This window comes from Drosophila gunungcola (assembly GCF_025200985.1).
Source record: "Drosophila gunungcola strain Sukarami chromosome 2R unlocalized genomic scaffold, Dgunungcola_SK_2 000004F, whole genome shotgun sequence".
Classification (NCBI taxonomy): domain Eukaryota; kingdom Metazoa; phylum Arthropoda; class Insecta; order Diptera; family Drosophilidae; genus Drosophila; species Drosophila gunungcola.
In genome coordinates, this window is record NW_026453167.1 from 1958560 (window position 1) to 1978366 (window position 19807).

Sequence of the window (19807 nt, forward strand, 5' to 3'; positions counted from 1 at the left end):
TTAATGAAGCTTGGTAATATCAGTATTCAAGCATAATATTCTTATTGGGAAGTACTAGTTTGGAGAAGTTCTAAGAAATTTACGAATATATAATGAACTTAAAAAAATGTTATATTTACATACTTTGATTTACAAAATCAATTACATCGCCTACAAACGATTTCCTTCATATGTTGGTAGCTATACATTCTATGTGTTCTAAGTTAAAAGAGGTTTGAGCTAATATTTCAATTTATCGATTTCTTCCCGCCGAACTTCGAGCCTGGGCACACCTTTTAACAGTGTGACCGCACCTGGGACTATTAAATATCCCGAAGTGCATTTCAAACCCGAAGCAACAGTTCCCCAAAAAAACAAAAACAACGCACGACCAGCTGGTCCAGTGCATCCAAAACACACCATCATCAGTTTTCCGAAGTGCAGAAAAGCGTGGGATTTTCTCCATCACCTTGACCCATTTGCGGATAAAGTTTTTGCAGAAGTCATGTTTTGAGTTTCTCCCCCTAAAAAAATGCGGAGCCCAGAAACGGACAGTGAGCAATCGGACGAATCGGATTCCTGCGGCTCCTCCACGGATGACAGCCATTCCAGCAGATTGCGCCACCAGCGAAGGAGCACCCATCGTGGTGCCGATGTGTTCAGCCTGAAGGCCATGGCGCCCAGGTGAGTCACTACTTTCCAGCGTGGGAGTCCAAAGTTCCGCCTTATCTGCTGTATAACCCTGGAATCTAATCTGTGACCCTTTTGTAGACCCAATGCCGGACCCGGTGGCTGGTTGTGCCTGCTACTTCCGTTGGCCTTAAGTGTGCGCCTGCTCCATGACTCACCTGACTGCGATAAGGATGCTACCAGGATGCAGTGGCTCCTCACGGTTTCCGCCGGCGGAATGGCCCTGGAAACCCTCTGCTTCTTCGTCTATGCCTTTGTAAAGACGGGCATCTTGGTCAAGTGCCTGGTGAGCCTGCTGCCCGGAGTGACCACCAGTTTGAGCCTTTATCTGCTGGCCGACTCCTCGCTGACCTTCGCCGTCTTTGTGGGATTCCTGATGACCTCCGCGTACCAGCAAATCTATATTTACACTCTGCGTGGCTTCGAGGGTTCGTTTACCTACGGCGAGGCCTCTGTTTTTGTCCCAAGGACTGGTGCTCTTCGCTATCAGTGCTGTCCACCGACTCTGCGGATTTTTCTGTGGCGCCTCCTGGCCAACTGGCGAATTTGAGACCCTCAACATGATCATGGTGGTAAGTATTCCTAACCCTTAGAGGAACTTAGATATCTGTGATCAATGTACTGCGTATCAAACTCCTAATTTTTAAGCCTAATTCGATTTACATTAAAATTTAAGATGTATACCTTTTAATTTCAAAATTAAGTTCATAGTTTACACTCTTAATTTACTTATATATTTAATGTGAAATTCAAATTAAAAAGGTTACACCTAAAATGGTAAAGAAAATCGATTTATCATCAAAATGTGATCTTTTTAATTTTGGAATTTAAATAATAACGATAATTCACTATTATGATTTGAGTGATTATGAATTAATGCGCGTATTGTTTGATATTTGATTGCATTGCCATTTCAAATGTTTTTAAAATGAGCTACCTTTTATAAGTTTTAAGTCTTTTTAAGTTCCATTAAAACTAAATGTTTTAAATTATTAATAAATTATTGTTATTACTCCTGCAGAACGCACTATTTTGGCTGCTGGTATTCTGCCTGGCTCTCGTCGTATTTCCATCGTTGAGGAAACCGTACCGCTTTTACCTGTGGATGCTGCAGCTCCTGCTGGCTGTGACCTGTATGCCGGTGACGAGACCTCTTCCCCTGATGGCCCTCATCCACTTCCTGCTGCGGGATCACAATAGACTCAGCATCTTGGTCTTCTATCTGCTGCTAGTGGTTTTAACATGCATCACTGTGGCCTGGCAAATTGGCAGCGCCTCAAAGGCCAGTACGCGCATTCGCAAGATATTCCATCTTCTTATTGTGCTGGTCTATATCCCGGGATTAATCTACGAGTGCGCCTTGCTGTACTTGGCCACTGGAGTGGCGTTGGCTGCTTTTGTGGTCCTGGAGCTGCTGCGACTCCTTAAGATTCCTCCATTCGCCGAGCGACTGTCCGATGCATTCCGTTCCTTCAAGGATGAGAAGGATGCCGGAGAATTGGCTCTGACGCCGTTTTGTCTGCTCATCGGTTGCTCCATGCCCGTTTGGATGACGCCATGTCCCTGCTCTGGAGGCGATACCTTGGCTCTGCTCTCCGGAATCCTGGCGGTGGGCGTAGGTGACACTGCGGCTAGTGTGGTGGGCTCCAAATTGGGACGCAACAAGTGGGGAAGTGAGTGTGGCTAAATGTATATGTGTTACTGAAAGACTGTTATAACTTAAAATTGATACGAAGAATCTTTGGAGTATTCAGAGTAGTATCTTTAATAAGTTTAAGCCTACACAATAACCGAAATTACAAGGTCAAATGTGTACGGATTTTGATCTCCAATGTGTAAAAATATGAATTTTTTAGAGATTATGATCAAATGCTTAGGATTTATATATATTCTCTTTTAAGTTATGATAGTCTTTCATAAACTTATATTAATTTTCATAAACATTTATTTTAGAATCCTCCCGCTCACTGGAGGGCACCATTGCCTTTGTGGTTTCCATTCTGCTCGCCGTATGGTTGCTGGATATTACCGGCTTGGTGGGCATGACTCAGGCGAAATGGTTTGCTACCATTTTTGCGGCATTGAATACCGCTTTGGTAGAGGCTTTTACCGACCAGGTGGACAACCTAGTTCTGCCCCTCATATTCTATGCGATTGTTGGCCTGGCATAATCTCCGCATGGATGTATATGACTTGTGATGATCACATTCCTCGGTGTATTTATTTGTAAAATTACTCGGTGTATTTAAGTGTACTAGAATTAGCCCATTGGTTTTATTTCAACCAATCAAAATGTTACATTATAAAAATAATTTTTAAACGCAATGTTTTAATATAATTTCAGTGATAAAATTTTTAAAATTAATATTGCAATAAATCTAAGGATTCCTATTTAAAGTGGTATTTAGCTCTGTTAACTAACTTTAATTTGGTTCACATTTTAAATTTCTGATGTGCCTATGTTCACATATATGTACATATGTATGTACATATATTTTCATGAAAGTGGTAAAGCAAATCGACTAAAAAGAGGTGAACATGCTTATTACCGCCTGGAGAGAATTTATTTATATACTTATTATGGTCAGATACTACTTTTTCCTTCTGAAAGGGTATATAATAAGTCCTAAATAAGGAGTGATACTTTTACAAAAACTTCCCATACTTATTATGGTCAAAGTTGTCTTGGTAGTAGTACTACAAACTTCGGGCCTATAATATTTTACCTTAGATGCCTAAATATCTAACTATCCAACTAACGAATACGAATTCTGAATAAAATTATTTAGACGCTGTTGGGTTACAGTCCAGCCCTGGCCACTGTTAAGTTAACATGCTTCATTCCAAGAACTGTAATCAAGGAAAATGTTGACCAACACGTGCATCCAATGTTACGGATATGCGACACATAAATACATGAAAATAACCAATTAAACCGCACTGAAAACACAATTCCATTTGGTTTATATAAAGTGCAAACACTGCAGATCTTTATTTCGTAGAATTGGTCGTCGGATGGCTAGACAATGGTCGCAATGGCCGGTGCTCCTCCTCCTCTGCCTTGCAAGTGTTTAACACAGAATATTCGCCACTTTTGTGAGCCAGCTGAACCGCTTACTCGAAGAGGGCGAAGCCCATGTCGTCGTCCTCGGACTCGGACTCCTCCTTCTTCTCCTCCTTCTTGGCCTCCTTCTTGTCGCCACCGGCGGCGGCAGCGGGGGCGGCATCGGCGGCGGCCACAGCGCCACCACCGCCAACCGGCATCGAGGAGAGCTTCTCGCGACCCTCCTTGATCAGGTCCTCGATGCTCTTGCCGGCCAGCTCCTTGATGACCTTGGTCAGACGCTCAGCGTCGACCTCGATGCCCACGGAGCTCAGGATCTTTTCCAGGTCGCCGCTGGCGGGGGTGTCCTTGCCACCGAGCACGGCCAGAAGGTAAGCAGCCACGTAACGCATGTTTAAGTCTTGGGTTCTTGACACGAAACGTGAATTGGCAAAAAAGTACGAAAAGTCACAACTTTCCTTAGCAAGTCGTCTTCGAAAAAGAGGCGGAAGTAGGGGTGATAGAGGTGGGGCAACACATTGCTGTCATCGATGTTTTCCATACATCGGTAATATCGATGTTTGGCAGGGATCATCGATAAGTCATGCATACTTTGAAAAATGGTCACCCCTATAAGTACTTTTTACATACACAATAAAGTTTAATTAAATATTATTATACAAAAATAAATACATTTTATTTGTTGCCTTTACATATATTTCTGCGTGCACATAAGTTCGGTTCCATTTTTTCTTACGCAGTCAGTTTGTTTTACTCAAGTTAAATAAAACACGTTTATCATGGCATGGTTAAGATTTTGAGCACCTAAATACCGAAAAATTAAAACTTTTAAAAATATACTAATTTATTGACCGCTTGCCTTAAATTAATTAACCGTTTATTTATATTTTATTTTCCCTTAATTCGTTCGGAGGTTGCCCCTATTTTGTTAAACAATTTATTTTTATTCAAACATCAATTGGGCTTTTCGCGAAAAACATCAAAGACCATTTAAGCAAACATCGTTGAGTGTCCATCTCTAGAAGTCAGTGTGACTGCGTATAATAAAAAAAAATACCGTCTTACTTCCAAAAATATACTTTAATACCATTTGGATTTAAAAAATTGTACCATAAATATATAAACGAAGTATTCAGTAAGTTTATGTCAGCATTTGGAAAGCTTGGCCTTTAAACTAAATAACTATATATTTAAACAATTAAAGGCCCGAAAATTAAGCTTATCTGTTCTTTTTCAAGCTGGTTGCACACCATTTATTAACTTTAAATATGCAAACATTTTAAATGTAATACATAATTAAAGGAAAAAATAATTATTTATAAATTTGACAACAAAATATTTATATTACCCAAATTTGGAAAGATAATTTTCATTTTGATAGGTTTTTGTTTGAAGTGTGTAATTTCCTAATATATAAACAAATTATGGAAAATAATCTCGCCAAGTGATTGAGAATAAAAAGAGTAATTATGCCAGTGGCTTTCAATCCACTTTAGACCCCTTTCCCAAAGAAAACACCACAAGAGTATAAGTTTACGCTGTATATATAGTTGCATATATAAATTGTAGTTGTTGTACAAAATTTTGAAATTGTATAATGCATTCCTGAACTTTGTGTATCACATTTGGAGGGGCTATACAGCGCCTCGAGAATCGTTTCACATTTAACGGTTATCAGTTGATCGGCAGTAATAATTATACGACACGACAATGGTTTTTTTGTTTACACTTAGCTTACGACTACAAACATATTAAGGTATTTATATTCTTCATTCCGGACCCGGATCCGGACACCATAACTGGACCGACGCGAAAAAAATAAACAAAATGCTTCACTACACTTAAAGGAACATTGTAACAAGAACGAAGCGAGGCCGAGGCCGTAACGATCTCTCGCTTTCTTCATCTTTGTGGGATATGTTTCGATTGCAGGGCTATAGTGGCTCCTGCTGGAAGTACTCGTGCTCCAGACAAGCCAAGGCGGATGGTCGCAGGTGCAGGTCGTAGGATAGCATTTGCTGTGGGGAGAGAACAGGGTATTTATTAGTCGAGGGTATACCAGTGTAATATCAGTTTTTACAATTTAATAAAGAGTAATCATAAAATTTTAAAAATGATAAATCAGTTCCATTTGTTTTAAAAGTCATATTATTTAAATCTGTCTTGTATAGCAAATTAAGACAAAAACAAGTTGTAAAACCAAACCAGATTACTTTACTCCATTGGGACAATACTCACATTCAACAGGCCATCGGCATATTTGCACAAATGGGGACAAAAGTCTCTTGGTCTCTTTGGATGACGCTGGGGAAAGTGCTCCAGGGCCACTGAAATAGTCTGGGGCCATTGCTGTTCGGTGGGCCGACCAGTCAGTCTGTAAATTATCAAACATAAAAGATTTATAAAATTTCAGAAATGAAAAAAACAAAATTTAATAGAACACCCACTCGAAGATGCGGTCCAGCTGGTTCTTCTCAGAGGTTCCCGGAAACAAGGCCCTGCGGTTGAACATCTCAAAGATAATGCAGGCGGCACTCCAGATGTCTACGGTGCTATTATAGGGCTGGGCAAGCAGTACTTCGGGGGCTCGATACCACAAGGTGACCACCACCGAAGTGAGCTTCATTTCCGATCCGTAGGTTTTGGCCAGGCCAAAGTCAGCGATCTTGAGGTGACCCTGCGACGAGACTAGCAAATTCTGGGGCTTCAAATCACGATGGATGATGCGATGCGAGTGCAGAAAGTCCACTCCAGTAAGTAATTCCCTCGACAGGCGCTACAAAGGTTATATAAATTTAAAACTTATAATAAAAATCTTGATAAAAAACCCGAAAACTTTAACAATTTTATTTAAAGAAAAATGTATATATATATATATGCCCACCTGAATTGTAGGAGGCGACATGCCTGATTTGGGCAGTCTATCTATAAGATCCGACAGATCCTGTTCCAAATGCTCGAAAACCAGAAGAATCAACAGTTGGCCATCGCGCTCCAGAAACTGGCATACTTCGAACAGTCTGAAAAAGTAGGGGAAACATGTACATATATATATATACATATAAGAAATTGTGTGATTTCAAGCACAGAAAGGGACAGATAGATATGAAATGTTGAGAGATATAGACGAAATGTTATAAAATGCTGCTGGCCTTATTAGCGCCATCGGCCATACTGTGTTCGTTAAGGGAACTAAGCAAAGCACTCGCAACAAACACATGCGCACGCTTACGATATAACGATCAAAGAGGCAAGTGGCAAAAATAAAAGAGATTGTTTTCTAGAGTTAGTAACATAAGTGTTAAAAAGCAGAGAAATAACATTATGTTAGGCGAAATTTTAGTCAGTTATTTTAACAGCACTTTTGAATTGTAAATGCTTACAAAAAACAAAAAAATATTTAAGGAAGTATAGAAATTCCAGCATCAAATTTGTAGTGTTTAATAAACATTTATAAGCTTGAGAATTTTTGAAAAGTGAATTTTCCCCTCAAACCAAAATATACTTCTGGTTTTAAACAAAAATGCAGGCACAACAACATAGAGCGTTCTGCAACTTAACATACTGTTGTTTGAACTTGCTCTTTTGGACATACGATATTTCATAGATCTCTCTCACAATGTTAATTTGCTTTAAGAAAAGAGAGAAACAGAGAGAGAGGGAGAGCGCAACATGCGATCGATATCGGCTACCGGCAACATTGTGTTATCGAGCCTGTTAAGCGCGCGCTCTGTAAATTCAAATTTGCAACGGCTGCCGCATATTACTTAATGCCAATACAAAATCATCGGCGTTATCAGCGGTAGCAAAGCGGCGCCGCTCCAGAGTTATTTGACTGGCATATGCCAAAAGTGGGGGTGAGGCAGAACGGGGGGGGGGGGACACCTGCAAATCGGCGGAATACTGCGGCTATATAGCGTGCAAAGATAAACAGAAGCGCTGTGACATTGTAGGGAGGTTCTTTCGAGTGACTTTGGCAAATAGTTGGGGCGCCACTCGGCCTCAATAGCGGGTGATAACACACCACAACAAACACCCCTTTTAGCTTTTAGCTCCATATATACACGATCTAAATGCCTGCTGCTAATTGTTTAGAAATGCTAATGCATTCGCTTAAAACTTAAGCTCCCAAATAGGTAACATACTCACTTGACTATATTTGCATGATTGCTGGCATTCAGTTGCTTGAGCAGCGAAATTTCCCGCAGCGTGGACATTGGCACTCCATTCTCGTTCAGCGATATCCTCACTTTCTTCAGGGCCACTATATTACCGCTCATCACATCCCGGGCTCTGTAGACCGTTCCATAAGCACCTGAAAGAGCCATGCAAAATTGGATCAAAATTGCGAGTGACCGAATCAAATCGTAATGCTAATCAGAAGCGAAAACAGAGACACGAAAAAACCCCTAAAAGCAAGTCCAGATAAGAACAAGTAAAACTGCCGAAAATTCGCATAGTATACGAAATAAAAATAAAAGGCAACAAAAACCAAAGTCAGCTGTGCTGATAACATGACGCGAAAAATGCCGGCTGATTGTCGATATCTGGCAAACTATAGGTTGCTGAAACGAGAGACTCACGGAGAGAAATATTTGATCTTAAAATTGGCAATGATTTAAGACAAATTCACTTCTATCATCCATGAAATATTGTTTAGGTGTTCTACTTTTCTTATTCATCTTGTTATTCTTAGCACTCAGGTTAAACTCGTAATTTAATGATTTAAGGTAAATGTTTGTTTCCTTGAAAAAATCTTCATTTATTAATAAAAAAAGTTTTGAGAACTGGGTATTTAATATTTATTTTATTCAATTTATTTCCTTGAATTGAATTATTTTAAGCAACGGAATAGTTTAATTTTGCCCAGCAAGGTAGACAAACATTTAATTAAAATACGAAATTTAATATTAATATCATACTATTTCAATGTGCTCGAGCGGAGAAAGCCGAAATAGCCCCAATCAGAATCAAATGCCACAGACAAAATGTTGTCACCGGAAATTTATCACCCGTACGGACAAATGGACGGACGGAGACATGCGTGGGGGGCAACAACAAGACACAGGCTATTGCTATTTCGGGTGACATTGACAGACACTGTACTGCAAGTAAGATCGGACCCAGAGGGGGTCGCGAGGAGGTGGGTGGTTTTTTGGGGGTCTCCAGACCACAGACCACCTGGCTTGTGAACTGTGCCGCTATTTCGACAGTCAAGCACAAGGCCGAGAGCTCGACTTCGACTCGTTTTGAACGTCGGCGGCTACTGGGCTCTCGTTTTGGTATTGTCAAAAAAATAAACTCGAAAATTGCGCACAGACCAAGGGAAAAAAATGAAAAAAAACAAAAAAAAAAACAAAAACAACAGCAACAGCAACAACAACAACAATGAAAGGTTGGAGCGAAAGCGAATGGCAAGGGGCAATAATTGAATGAATGCGAACAGACAGACGAAAATGTAAGTGTGTGGCTCGTATAACAGATGAAATTGAGGGGGGCCCGTGAATGGCTTACCTTCCGGCCTGTAGCCCCCCTCTAAGCCCCTGCCCTGACTCACAGCCAGTAACAATATTCATCATTAACATTATTCGCCTTCTCACAGCACGGTGACGTAATTGATTTGGACTTTATCTACAAAACAACGAAACACAACGATTGGTATTGGTAATTGCTGCCCCAAAAAAAGACCATGAGCCACTTGTCCGAGCATCGATCTGAGTTCGATATTCTTTTCGAGTAATGATATAAAAACACGTGGCCCCCCTAGGGATAAACCCAAAAGTATGCAAGAAAAATTGCCAGGTCCCAAAACGGGGAAATTCCGATCTTTACCTAGTCAATACTTCCCCTTTTTCATGATTTTCCATGCTTAATTAGTCGTGGTTTTAAAAGGGTCGGCTAAGTGCAGTCGGCTAATGCGCTACCAACTCGTTTAAAAATGGTTTTCAACGTAATAATTAGGTTTTTTACATAATTTCCTTTAAGCTGCACTTAGTGAAGGTTCTTAGCACTCAATTAGCTACTATTTAAACAAGCTTTTTAAATAATCAACAGCGTGTGTTTGCTTTATTGTATAACCCAAATCTGTAGGCAAATTAAGTAAGTTGTTAATGATCCCCAAAGTTTCGTTGAGCATCCATAAATAACCAATAACCACTTTGTAGCGCCGACCTATCCCAACAACAAATCCGCTTACCTGTGCCAATGATGTTCAGCTCCTGGTAATTAAATGGGTCTCCATCGCCGAACTTTTTCCCCTGGGACATTTTCTGTCGCTTCAGCTGAGGTGATTGTGACATGTAGCTGGATTTCAATAATTACAGGTTCCGAATTGCTTATATTCCGGTGTTGGGGATTTTTTTAGTACACTTAATGTTCACTGCACCCACTGTAAATGAAAACAGAGGTATGATGTTATCGATCTGTCTGTGTGTATCGATATGTCCTTTTGCTCCATACGATAGTTCGCAAACAGGTAACAGTAACAGTTACCTGTTGCCTGTTTTAGATAACCCCAAAAAAGCAACTCGCGATAAAGAATGGTGTGACAGGTGCTAATGGGAATGGGTCCGAGAAAGAAGTGGAGGTCTATGCTTTTTCTATCTCTGAGAACTCGCACACATGGAGAGAAGTAGGCGGTCGTTGAACCCGCGGTTAATGTTTTCGTTTATTTGTACTTTAATTTTATGTCTAACCGATCGCAGAAGGCGAGAAACGAAAACAATCCGATCGCACTAACTCTAGTTATGATTTATTCATGTTCTTTTCGTTCGTCTCCCTTTTGTGGCTTCTTTCGTGCATCCTGTTACTTTTTTACAGCCCACGAGACGATACTTATTCAGGGATGACACTTGTTACAATGTATTTTACTAGAAATTATTATTATATTAATATATATTATTAACTGGTTCTTTTTTTACGATTTATGTATATTCTTCCAAACGTTTACTATAGCAAACAGGACTTGCATCTTCCTGATTATTTTCAAAATTTTAATATCTACAACTTTTCTAGCAGTGCCTTTTTTTTGCCCGTAAGTATTAACACCGAAAAAAGAACCCGAATAATTTGTTGTTGCCATTTGTCAATTAATTCTAATCGCGAGACAACCCCGAAACAACAATAACAAATAACGCAACAAAGACAAGCACAAAAGTTATAACAAAGAGAGTGGGTAGATTTCGACGAAAAAAATATGAGGTATATAAATCTGAAATAGTTATTGTTGGTTGTGCATTAGTTTTTCTACTGATAAGACGTTCTTGTCTTCACTTTACACTTTACACTTTTTTTCCGGTGTATTTCAATGTCAATCTTGCCGTTTTTTTTTGTGTCGTTTGTGCCAAATATTAGTTAAATATTAAAAAATGTGTTTTTTATTTGCCCAGAGACTCGCACACACATACACACACACACATATATACTTGGTGATCTTCACACACACATACATACATGTGTACATATACAATTTTTATTCGCCTTGACGAAATTTTGGCATTTGTTGATAATCAGCAAGAACCGCACGATCAGAGCAAAGCGACACGAATTTCGACGCGAACACGGCCAGGTGCTTTTAGGACCGGCAGCAGCACTTTAATTAAGTTTTTAAAACAGCGATTTACAAATTTTTACCAATATTCGTAAGAACCGATGTCCGATGTCGAGTGGCTGTGCTACGAAAATTACGATATTCGCCTGGACAGCGGTTTCTCTTCGCCTGTTGGCGTGCTGTTGCCTAACAGCTGTTGGCTAACAGTCTGTTGTGGCCGGCAAAACGGTTAACCGTTAATTTCGAAAGTGTTATCAGCGGTTGGAACTAGATCAGGATTGTTATTAACTTGTTTGTTGTTGTTTTTTTTTAAGTGTACTTTGAGTGAAAATGATAATGGCATAATAAGTGTGGGCCTTTAAAAAAGAATTTCTGTGAAGATCTTAAACTGGAAAATTTATTGTTTTGATTATTTAAATATGAGTCTTAAGTTTATGCTTAAAAATTCACAGGAGTTAGTGATTAACTGTTAATACTGAAATGCTTCAATGGTTTTATTAAGTATTGTCTTATATAAAATTTTACAAAATATTATATTGTGGCATTTTGTGCAAATTTGGCTTTAAATCTACTTCTTTTAAACGTATTTCCAGCAGTTTAGTATTAAAAAATAATAAAAAACTTTACTGAGCAATAAAAAAACTTGATGACCAAAACAAAATTTTACTGCAATATACATTTGATATTTTTATAGACGTTAAAAAACAATAGCCTTGACCCATATTTTCTTATCTCCCTTTTTATTTCTTTCATATATCTTTTTGTTGAACATTAAAATAGAAGCGAAAACTAAAGCTTTTTCTGCAGTCAAAAGTGTTTAAATTATCAACAAGATTGGCGGAATAAATCAAATATGTCACTCAGATATCTAAAAAGTCACTCATTCAATGTATAAATATTTGACATGAGTAAAATGCATGTCAAACGAGCTCTCACTCAAGAGTTTCTTGAGTAAAAGCTGTGTTTTACTTTTTCCGATGATCTGGCAAGGCCGACACACAGCCGAATAAAGCTCAGAGAGGCGCCAATATTTAAAACGAAATCAATGTTGCGAAAACCTCGTAAATTAAAGATCCGCATTTAACACCCCCTTTTAAATCATGTTACTAATTAGATCGGCCAAAATTTCCATGATCCATGATCAAAACAAATTAGGGCCATAAATTAAGTGTTGTTCGGTGGTGGAAAGCGTGTGACGAAGTTGCTGAGGTGTTAATCACCACCAGGGTGTATCAGCCACCAAAAAGTCCGCAGATGACGTGCGCCAGTCGCGTCCAAAGTGGAAGGGCAAATATTGAATGTTCAGGATGGTGGGAGATGGCAAATGGAAATGTTAGTTTCAGCGGCAGCCGGAACGTGCCCCTTTTGTCTGACACCTTTTTCGGGCGCCAGTCGATATATAGTGAATCAATCCCGCAGAAAGCGCAACCCGCATCCAATCTTGGCCAATTATCACCTCGCTGATGAGTCGTACTCCTCCGCGGAAGTCAACGCCCAGCAACGGAGCATATCTTACCCAATTAGAACACCTGCATTTCCGACTAAGCCGTATATTAAAAGCCGCGTGATTCACCTACTTTCATCTTGGGTCATGGGGATCATAGATTCATGAATGAATAATGCTCACCGATTAGTATGTTCCGATTTTCACAAGTGTGTACAAAGTCATCATCAGATAAACAAAAGGTACTATTTTTTATCATGGATCAGAGGGATTATAGATTCATCAATGAATAAATTTCACTAGTTAGTATGTTCCGATTGAGACAAGTACATATTAAGTTTTCCGAGGAAGTTATCATCAAAATAAGGTGTAAATAATAATAATACTTTATAAAAAAAAAATTAAAACGCCGTAATGTGAAATGCTCATAAGGCTCACTTATTATTAAGTTTTGATTTTGACAAGTACATATGATTTGCACAGGAAGTTCTCATCAAGTAAACAAAAAGATTATTGCGTTACTTTTGATACTACTTTTAGCATGGATCGTAGACACATAATTAAATAATGCTTACTTATGACTTGCATAGGAAATGATCATCAGATAAACAAAAAAAATTAATCGCGTTTATGTTACTACTTTCTTTATGGACTTTAGACTCATGAATAAAATAATGCTCACTAGTTAACAAGTTCCGATTTTGACAAGTACATATAAGAAGTGAAACACATGTAAATAAACAAATACTTGCTTAAAATAATGAGACTAAAACGGCGTTATGTGAAATTCGCCAAGGGATCCGGTCGGATCTGAACTTTAGCGAATAGACGCAAGTCCCTGATAAGCATTTTTATTTTGTTTTTCACTCTCTGACATTTGGTCGGCCTGTGACGATGGCTCCGCTTATCGCCCGGCCATTAGTCTTATTGCGTTTCAAACCGGCTTGCAAGCCAAAAAACTAATTAAATGGAATTTATTGAACAAATATTATGGCCAAAATGGTTCTGCTCTGGCTATAAATACGCAAGAAAAGGCTTAGAGACGCCAGCAAACAAAGAAGCCAGCCTGAGTGAGAGTCTAGACCAAGTTCTGAGAGCCTGTTTTTTGTTGTCGTTGTCGTGTCGTTGTCGCTTTCGTTGTCGTTTTCGTTTCGGGGGTGTTGACGGGCAATTTGGCTAAATGTTAGCCAATTGAATAAATCAGCCTGCACTCAACCGGTTGGCCATTGACACGGCCAAGACGGGTCTTCAAATAACCACAATCCGATGCGAGTGGTGGATGAACGTCACTGGCTCTCTAGTTTGAACTGAATGTCGAACTGGAAGCCAAGACCAAACCCATTCTGATCTGATCACGTGCGTCAAGAAGGGGGGTGGGGCCTAATCTTTATCTGGTTATCTGAGGGGGGGGGGGGGGGTGGGTGTTGGTATCCAGTCGAGCGTGGCTCATTACCATTAGCACTACCACTACCATTGCCAATGGCATTAAACAAGAACAGTCGACCTTCGGATTCCCTCCTCAAGCATGAAAGCCAAGCTCAAGTGCCTCGCTCTATGCTGGGTTGACAATTTTCCAAGCATCCAAGCATCCAAGCATCCAAGTCGGAGCCAGACATGCGTCACCAAACAACAATTTGCATAACTTAGGCACACATAATGATCTCGAAATTGGTGCCGATGCTGAACCGATCTCTGTGAGAGATCAAACTCAAGCTTTACGACTCCCCTTTGGCTTCCGTGTTTCCAGTTTCACAGCTCTCCATTGCTCCATTGCTCCATTGCTCCACAGCTCCACAGCTTCACACAGTTCCACACAGTTCCACACAGTTCCTCATCCTGTGATGACAAAGGTGTTTATCGGATCTCCGTGGGGGATTAGGATTAGTGTCTTTCTTGATTGGTAAGTGCGTCATGGAAAAAGTTTAATTAGTTAGCCGGCGCAGATCGAAGATCGGTTAATGCCAAGCGCAAACAAACAGGGGCATATGTGACGCATATGGCTATGATCTGGGAAGCCTCCCAGAAGCGTTAATTACGTGACTGGCTGGATCAACTGCAGCGGTGCCAGCAACTTGGCAATTTGGCAATTTGGCTCAAACCCAAAACCAAAACCAACACCAAAACCAAAACACTAAGCGAACGCCGCGATATCGGCAACACTTAGCGAAACGCAGGGCGAAACCCGTTTCGGCACACGAAGTCATCGCGACAGCCGTATAAAAGTGAATTGTGACAAAAATTCTGAACAGTTGAAGCGCACGCTCAGTGGCGATAGCATCGAGAATCTATAACACCATAACACGGGCATCATCCCATCCATAAGTTGCAATCAGCTTATCACTAGCTTTCAGCTAATAAAGACATACGATCGATCAGAACGTTTTCGACCTTTCGCGAGTGATATTCCGTTTAAACCGAATCGGAACAAGTGACAAAATTGCCAGAACAGGATACTCCACCAATTAAACCACACTCGTCATCTAAGATGTTTGCATTCTCTTGGCAAGTGAGTATCAATCGAGATCCGCTATCAATCCACCAATTTATGAGCCACAGCACAGGCTCAGGCCAACAAAGAAGGAAAAACGTGTTTCGGCGATTAACATTTTCAACCGAAGTTCACGAAATTAAGGCTGCAAAAAACAGAAAACACCAAAAAAAACACAGAAGAAACACAAAAAACACTGCTCTAACGGACAGCGTACTCTGATTTTTTCGCCGCCGCCGGACAAGGCCAAAAGCATTATCAAATCAAGTTATTCTATTTCTATACCTATATTCGTATCTGTATATTGATACGAACTTGTGATCACGACAACTCATGAGGAAGTGTCATAAAAGCGCTTGATCGGCGGCTGATCCATTGGGCCATCATCCTGTCGAAAGCCTTGATACGGTTTACAGAGCCAAGCTCTTAACCCTGAGCCACTAAGCCAACCGGTTACAATCCGAAGCTTCTCCTTTTGCCAACTGCTGCTGATTGAAATTAATTTGTTTTCTGTCTGCGCTTAAGGCTTTACATAATTCGAAAAAAAAAAAACCTGCCGAAAAAGAGAGTATCATGAGTGAATCATGTATGGGTATTCCAGGAATAGCTGAAAAGTTAATTGGATACAGCATAAATTAGTGAGTGGTGCATCCGGTTAGATCTTGGATCTTAGATCTTGGATCTTATAGTATATGGCGCCTAGAGATCAGCTGGATTCTCGGCTCATGCCCGATGACGCCTACCAAATTCAAGACGTGCTCATGAATATTTTACGTGCGACTATAAATTAGATTTGATTGCGATTATATCATTGACTTGGCTCCCCCTTCAGTTGTCCAGTTGGCTAATTTAAATTAATTATTGTATGCTAATTCACAGCATAAGCGCTAAGAGCAGACAGGTTCTCAGTTCTCAGTTCTCAGTTCCCAGTTCTCTGTCTTCTGTCCTCCAGTGGCTATTCACACCTATTTCAATGTCTCCAACTAATTGTTCCTTGTTCTTTTCCTCTTTTCGTTTGCAGCTTTTCTCTGGCCTGATCCTGGTGGTGGTGATCCTGGCGGCCATGACGACGGCAGCTCCCCAGCTGCAGGAGGTGCCGCACTCACTGCTGGACATCGAGACGCCCAATCAGTTCAGCTACAGCCCCTCGCCCTTGGCCCAGCCCGACAGTCTGCGCTCCAAGCCGTACTTTGACTTCCTGAGCACCCTCTACGCCCACGACACGGCCAAGTCGCAGCTCTTCCGGCCATACTCCGCCCGCCAGCGCAGGGATGCGGCTGCCCAGCGGCTGGAGCGACCGCGCAGGGCCATCGTCTTCAGGCCACTGTTCGTGTACAAGCAGTCGGAGATCCGCAAGCAGGAGATCAAGGACCGGAATGCCCAGCGACGTCACGATCTGAACCGCATTACCCGGGTGTAGTTATGCATTATATTGTATATGCATTATGTATGCCATAGGCGATATCCTATATATCCTCCAGTGTCAACCCGGAATGTTGGCCTCCTACAGGGTCCTCTAGCACTTAGCCACTTGCACTGTGTCCTAGCCATAAGTAACTCGCACTGCTGCACGACGAGAGAGCACTCATCGCAATATTATATAATTGTATACTCCATTCGCACCACCACACCGCCAACACACCACCCACATCCTCGTAGAATAAGCCCAAATGTTTGTTATGCCACCTGTTGTCGAGACGTTTGATTAAAGCTAACAAAAATGATTTGAACACCAACGGAGCTCTCTTGGGCGGGTTTGTGACTTTAAGCTGTTATCGGGATCACTCAATCATGTGACTCGCTTGAGTTCGAGTTCTAGTCTTACTCTAATTGCACTTGAAAGTCTATTAACCGGATCTTCTTTATTACTCCACAAGGTGCAGGTTCAGGTTTTTATTTTTATTTTTAAATGGTTTTTTTATTTGAATTTTGAGTTTTATAAAAATACATTTTCGTTATAAACTCATACAGCCTAAAAACTTTCAATAAATGTGTCTTCAAAATAAGCTACAGATACCATAAGTATTGATTCAATACTAAATAATATATTCTCTATACTTATTTGATTCATTTTTATTCCGAAGAGTCTACAACTTTTGTTTGCGGACTTGTTTTTAAGCCACATAAGTTTTATTTTTTATACTTTCTTGGTAAGAATATAAGTCATAAGTTGTTAAAAATTAAGAGAAGGTTTATTAAAGACAATGTACCGCTCTTATAGTTTTTATAAATGTTTAACTTTTAAGTAATTTAAGAGGCTGCTGCATACTTAATTCAATAGTTTATAAACTTCAGGTATGATGAAAGATATATATTCTTTTTAATTTTAGCACCTATATCTAGATGCAATACAATAACATTTAGGAGACGTTAACCATTTCTTTTTTTTTTTATTAAGTGAAGAAGATGTTGGTCCAAGGTAAAACTATTTCTTTAAGGGAAATATACAAATTTATCAAAGCTGGAGTATGAATTATTTATGAATACTATTTTGGCAACAAAGCATTCCAAATCTTATTTTAGCACCTTCTGCAATATGAAGTGCAAGCAATAAAATAACACTAAGGAGATGTTAACCAGGTTATTGTTCACATAACATATTCATTCATAAAATATATTGATATAACCAAAATTTAGATGTTACCTTTAAGTAAGAGTTGCAAATTACCGATTTAAATATTTGGTAGCCTATTCGCCCCACACGATATTCTCTATCCAGTCGGTGTAAAGGTGTACCTTGGTGTACACACTGGGCAATCCCTGGACGCCGCACACCAATCCGTATGAGGTGATGCCAATCACCTGCTTGAGGCAGGAGTACTGTAGAATGTTGCACGAAGACGGGTCCACCGGAATCGCCGTAGCAAGTATCCGCACTGGTGTTCCGAGATCCGGCGCACAGTTGAGTGCGCCTGTCGATTTTGTGCTCCAACCGCTGAGTGCATTGCTCCTCCTCGAATCTTTCCAGGGTGACTTTGAGCAGGTGCGAGGAGGAGTGTCCTCCTTCGGCGGTGGCTCCCCAGCCGGCGGCTGTCACCTGGAGATGATCATTTCCACTGGCCGGTGGCAGGCAGGCAGGTGCCACATACTCGTTGAAAGTCGCCTCCCTGTCCAGTTCCACCAGGGCAATGTCGTTCCTGCGACTCCCAGTGTCATCATCCTCGCCATATGCAGGATGCACCACATAGTTGACCACCCGAAAGTCCTGCGGCCGGGCATCATCCGCGCTGCTCTCGTAGTCCAGTTCACCCAGCCTGACCACATATTTGGGACCTTGGTATTTGGGATCCAGGCGCTGCTCCTTGGTTCTGAAATAATAATGCACTGTTAAATAAAACGTAGTAAACTCAAGTATTTCCGACTTAATTTAAATATGTTAGGCTTTCATTTTCATCCATAGATATTTTTATTAAAACTGGAAATATGGTTTTAATTTAAATTTGTTTTGACATTTTTCAGAATTGATTTTAATATATGAAAATTTAATTTATACCTAACTATTCTAAACTTTAAATATTAAATACAAAATCTATTATTTTCCACATTAATTCAAATGTTTTAATATTAAATCGAGCACATTCTATTTAATATTATGATTTTGTATATAATTTAAATATTAAGTACAAAGTTTGGTACTTAATTGCCAGTTATTTGTTAATACCATTTTATTTTACACATTCAATGAATGATGTGGTTATGCTAAGCTAGCTAGGCACCGACTAATCTTTTAATTAAATATGGGTTTCGAATGGAAACTATTTCTGGCATCTTGGGGGGTGCGATATCCCACTTACTCGCTGGTCTCCAGGCAGTGGGCGGCGGTGAGCACGAACTTGGGATGGATGAGGGTGCCGCCACAGTCCCAGTCGATGTGCGAAGAGTTTTTCCCACGCTGCCCCAGAAGCGCCATAAAGGGGAGTTCCCGGCCAGCGGCCTTGGCGCCACCCACAATCAGCGGGGTGGAGCGACAGGAAGCTCTTATCTCATTATAGCGACGGCATTCTGTGCAGGCAAAGATTTATTTAGTAAATTAAATGTATGGTTTTCTGTGTACAACTGACCCTTTTCGAATCTTTTGAGGCCAATGTTTCCTGAGAACTGCTGCGACTGGCTTTGCATGTTAATGGGCAGTGGACAGCACACAATGTCGTTGAATTCGTCGCAATATTTCACAAAACGACCAATCAAAGCCAGGTTGAAAAATACGGCCGGGCAATCGCTGGCACTCAAATCTTTGCACTCTCCAGTTCCATTGTCGCAGAACTCAGATAAAATACTGGCTACTACTCCCAGGATCAACAGGATCCCACAAATCACTTGCATTTTTTCAGCTTATTAATTTACAACTAAGCTCCCGAATCAAAAAACTAAAGCTTACTGATAAGAGTTAAACTTTCTTTCGATGCTTAAAAATTTTGGAAACTTAGCATAATTTATTGAAATTATGCATATTAAAAAATGGTTATAAACTGATGTAGGCGATGAATAATTGCTAAGTCTTTGTGCAGCTTAAATTTTGTTGTAAGTTTAAAATTTGAATTTAAATAAACTTCAAGTGTGGCTGCTCTTCATTTTTCTTAATTTCTATTTGTT

At 40.2% G+C, this 19807-nt stretch overlaps 5 protein-coding genes across 7 annotated transcripts; 2 read left to right on the forward strand and 3 right to left on the reverse strand.

Moving 5' to 3' along the window:
* The first annotated feature begins 335 nt into the window (after window positions 1–335).
* Window positions 336–3066, forward strand: LOC128253954 (dolichol kinase). The gene is given in 5 exon segments (XM_052982683.1): window positions 336–663; window positions 751–1132; window positions 1134–1241; window positions 1691–2342; window positions 2623–3066. Coding segments are annotated over 5 exon segments (1512 nt in total). The 5' UTR covers window positions 336–511; the 3' UTR covers window positions 2841–3066.
* A 560-nt stretch (window positions 3067–3626) lies between these two features.
* Window positions 3627–4225, reverse strand: LOC128253960 (60S acidic ribosomal protein P2). Its single transcript, XM_052982692.1, has one exon. The coding sequence runs from the start codon at window positions 4123–4125 to the stop codon at window positions 3784–3786; it is 342 nt and encodes a 113-aa protein (XP_052838652.1). The 5' UTR covers window positions 4126–4225; the 3' UTR covers window positions 3627–3783.
* A 1034-nt stretch (window positions 4226–5259) lies between these two features.
* Window positions 5260–11440, reverse strand: LOC128253958 (cyclin-dependent kinase 4). Of its 3 annotated transcripts, none has more exons than XM_052982690.1 (7): window positions 11366–11440; window positions 9930–10121; window positions 7883–8048; window positions 6618–6753; window positions 6181–6509; window positions 5972–6107; window positions 5260–5751 (listed from the first exon to the last, which is right to left on the reverse strand). In XM_052982690.1, the coding sequence occupies exons 2-7, from the start codon at window positions 10030–10032 to the stop codon at window positions 5668–5670; spliced, it is 954 nt and encodes a 317-aa protein (XP_052838650.1). In that variant the 5' UTR covers window positions 10033–10121; window positions 11366–11440; the 3' UTR covers window positions 5260–5667. The 3 variants fall into 3 exon arrangements, with proteins under 3 accessions (XP_052838650.1, XP_052838648.1, XP_052838649.1); XM_052982688.1 differs by having other exon boundaries at window positions 11186–11426; XM_052982689.1 differs by having other exon boundaries at window positions 11182–11426.
* Window positions 11441–14952: 3512 nt separating this feature from the next.
* LOC128253959 (uncharacterized) lies at window positions 14953–16944 on the forward strand. Its single transcript, XM_052982691.1, has 2 exons — window positions 14953–15232; window positions 16236–16944. Exons 1-2 carry the CDS (start codon window positions 15212–15214, stop codon window positions 16632–16634), a joined length of 420 nt encoding a protein of 139 aa, XP_052838651.1. The 5' UTR covers window positions 14953–15211; the 3' UTR covers window positions 16635–16944.
* A 91-nt stretch (window positions 16945–17035) lies between these two features.
* LOC128253957 (serine protease snake) lies at window positions 17036–19779 on the reverse strand. The gene is given in 4 exon segments (XM_052982686.1): window positions 17036–18034; window positions 18036–18522; window positions 19009–19216; window positions 19276–19779. Coding segments are annotated over 4 exon segments (1089 nt in total). The 5' UTR covers window positions 19538–19779; the 3' UTR covers window positions 17036–17902.
* Window positions 19780–19807: the final 28 nt, after the last annotated feature.

Coding starts and splice junctions, on each gene's coding strand:
- LOC128253960 (XM_052982692.1), bottom strand. CDS start 4,125: ATGCGTTACGTGGCTGCTTACCTTCTGGCCGTGCTCGGTGGCAAGGAC.
- LOC128253958 (XM_052982690.1), bottom strand. CDS start 10,032: ATGTCACAATCACCTCAGCTGAAGCGACAGAAAATGTCCCAGGGGAAA. Junction 6,108..6,180: donor CAGCTGGACCGCATCTTCGA/GTGGGTGTTCTA, acceptor GATAATTTACAG/ACTGACTGGTCGGCCCACCG. Junction 5,752..5,971: donor ATGCCGATGGCCTGTTGAAT/GTGAGTATTGTC, acceptor CTCTCCCCACAG/CAAATGCTATCCTACGACCT.
- LOC128253959 (XM_052982691.1), top strand. CDS start 15,212: ATGTTTGCATTCTCTTGGCAA. Junction 15,233..16,235: donor TGTTTGCATTCTCTTGGCAA/GTGAGTATCAAT, acceptor TTTCGTTTGCAG/CTTTTCTCTGGCCTGATCCT.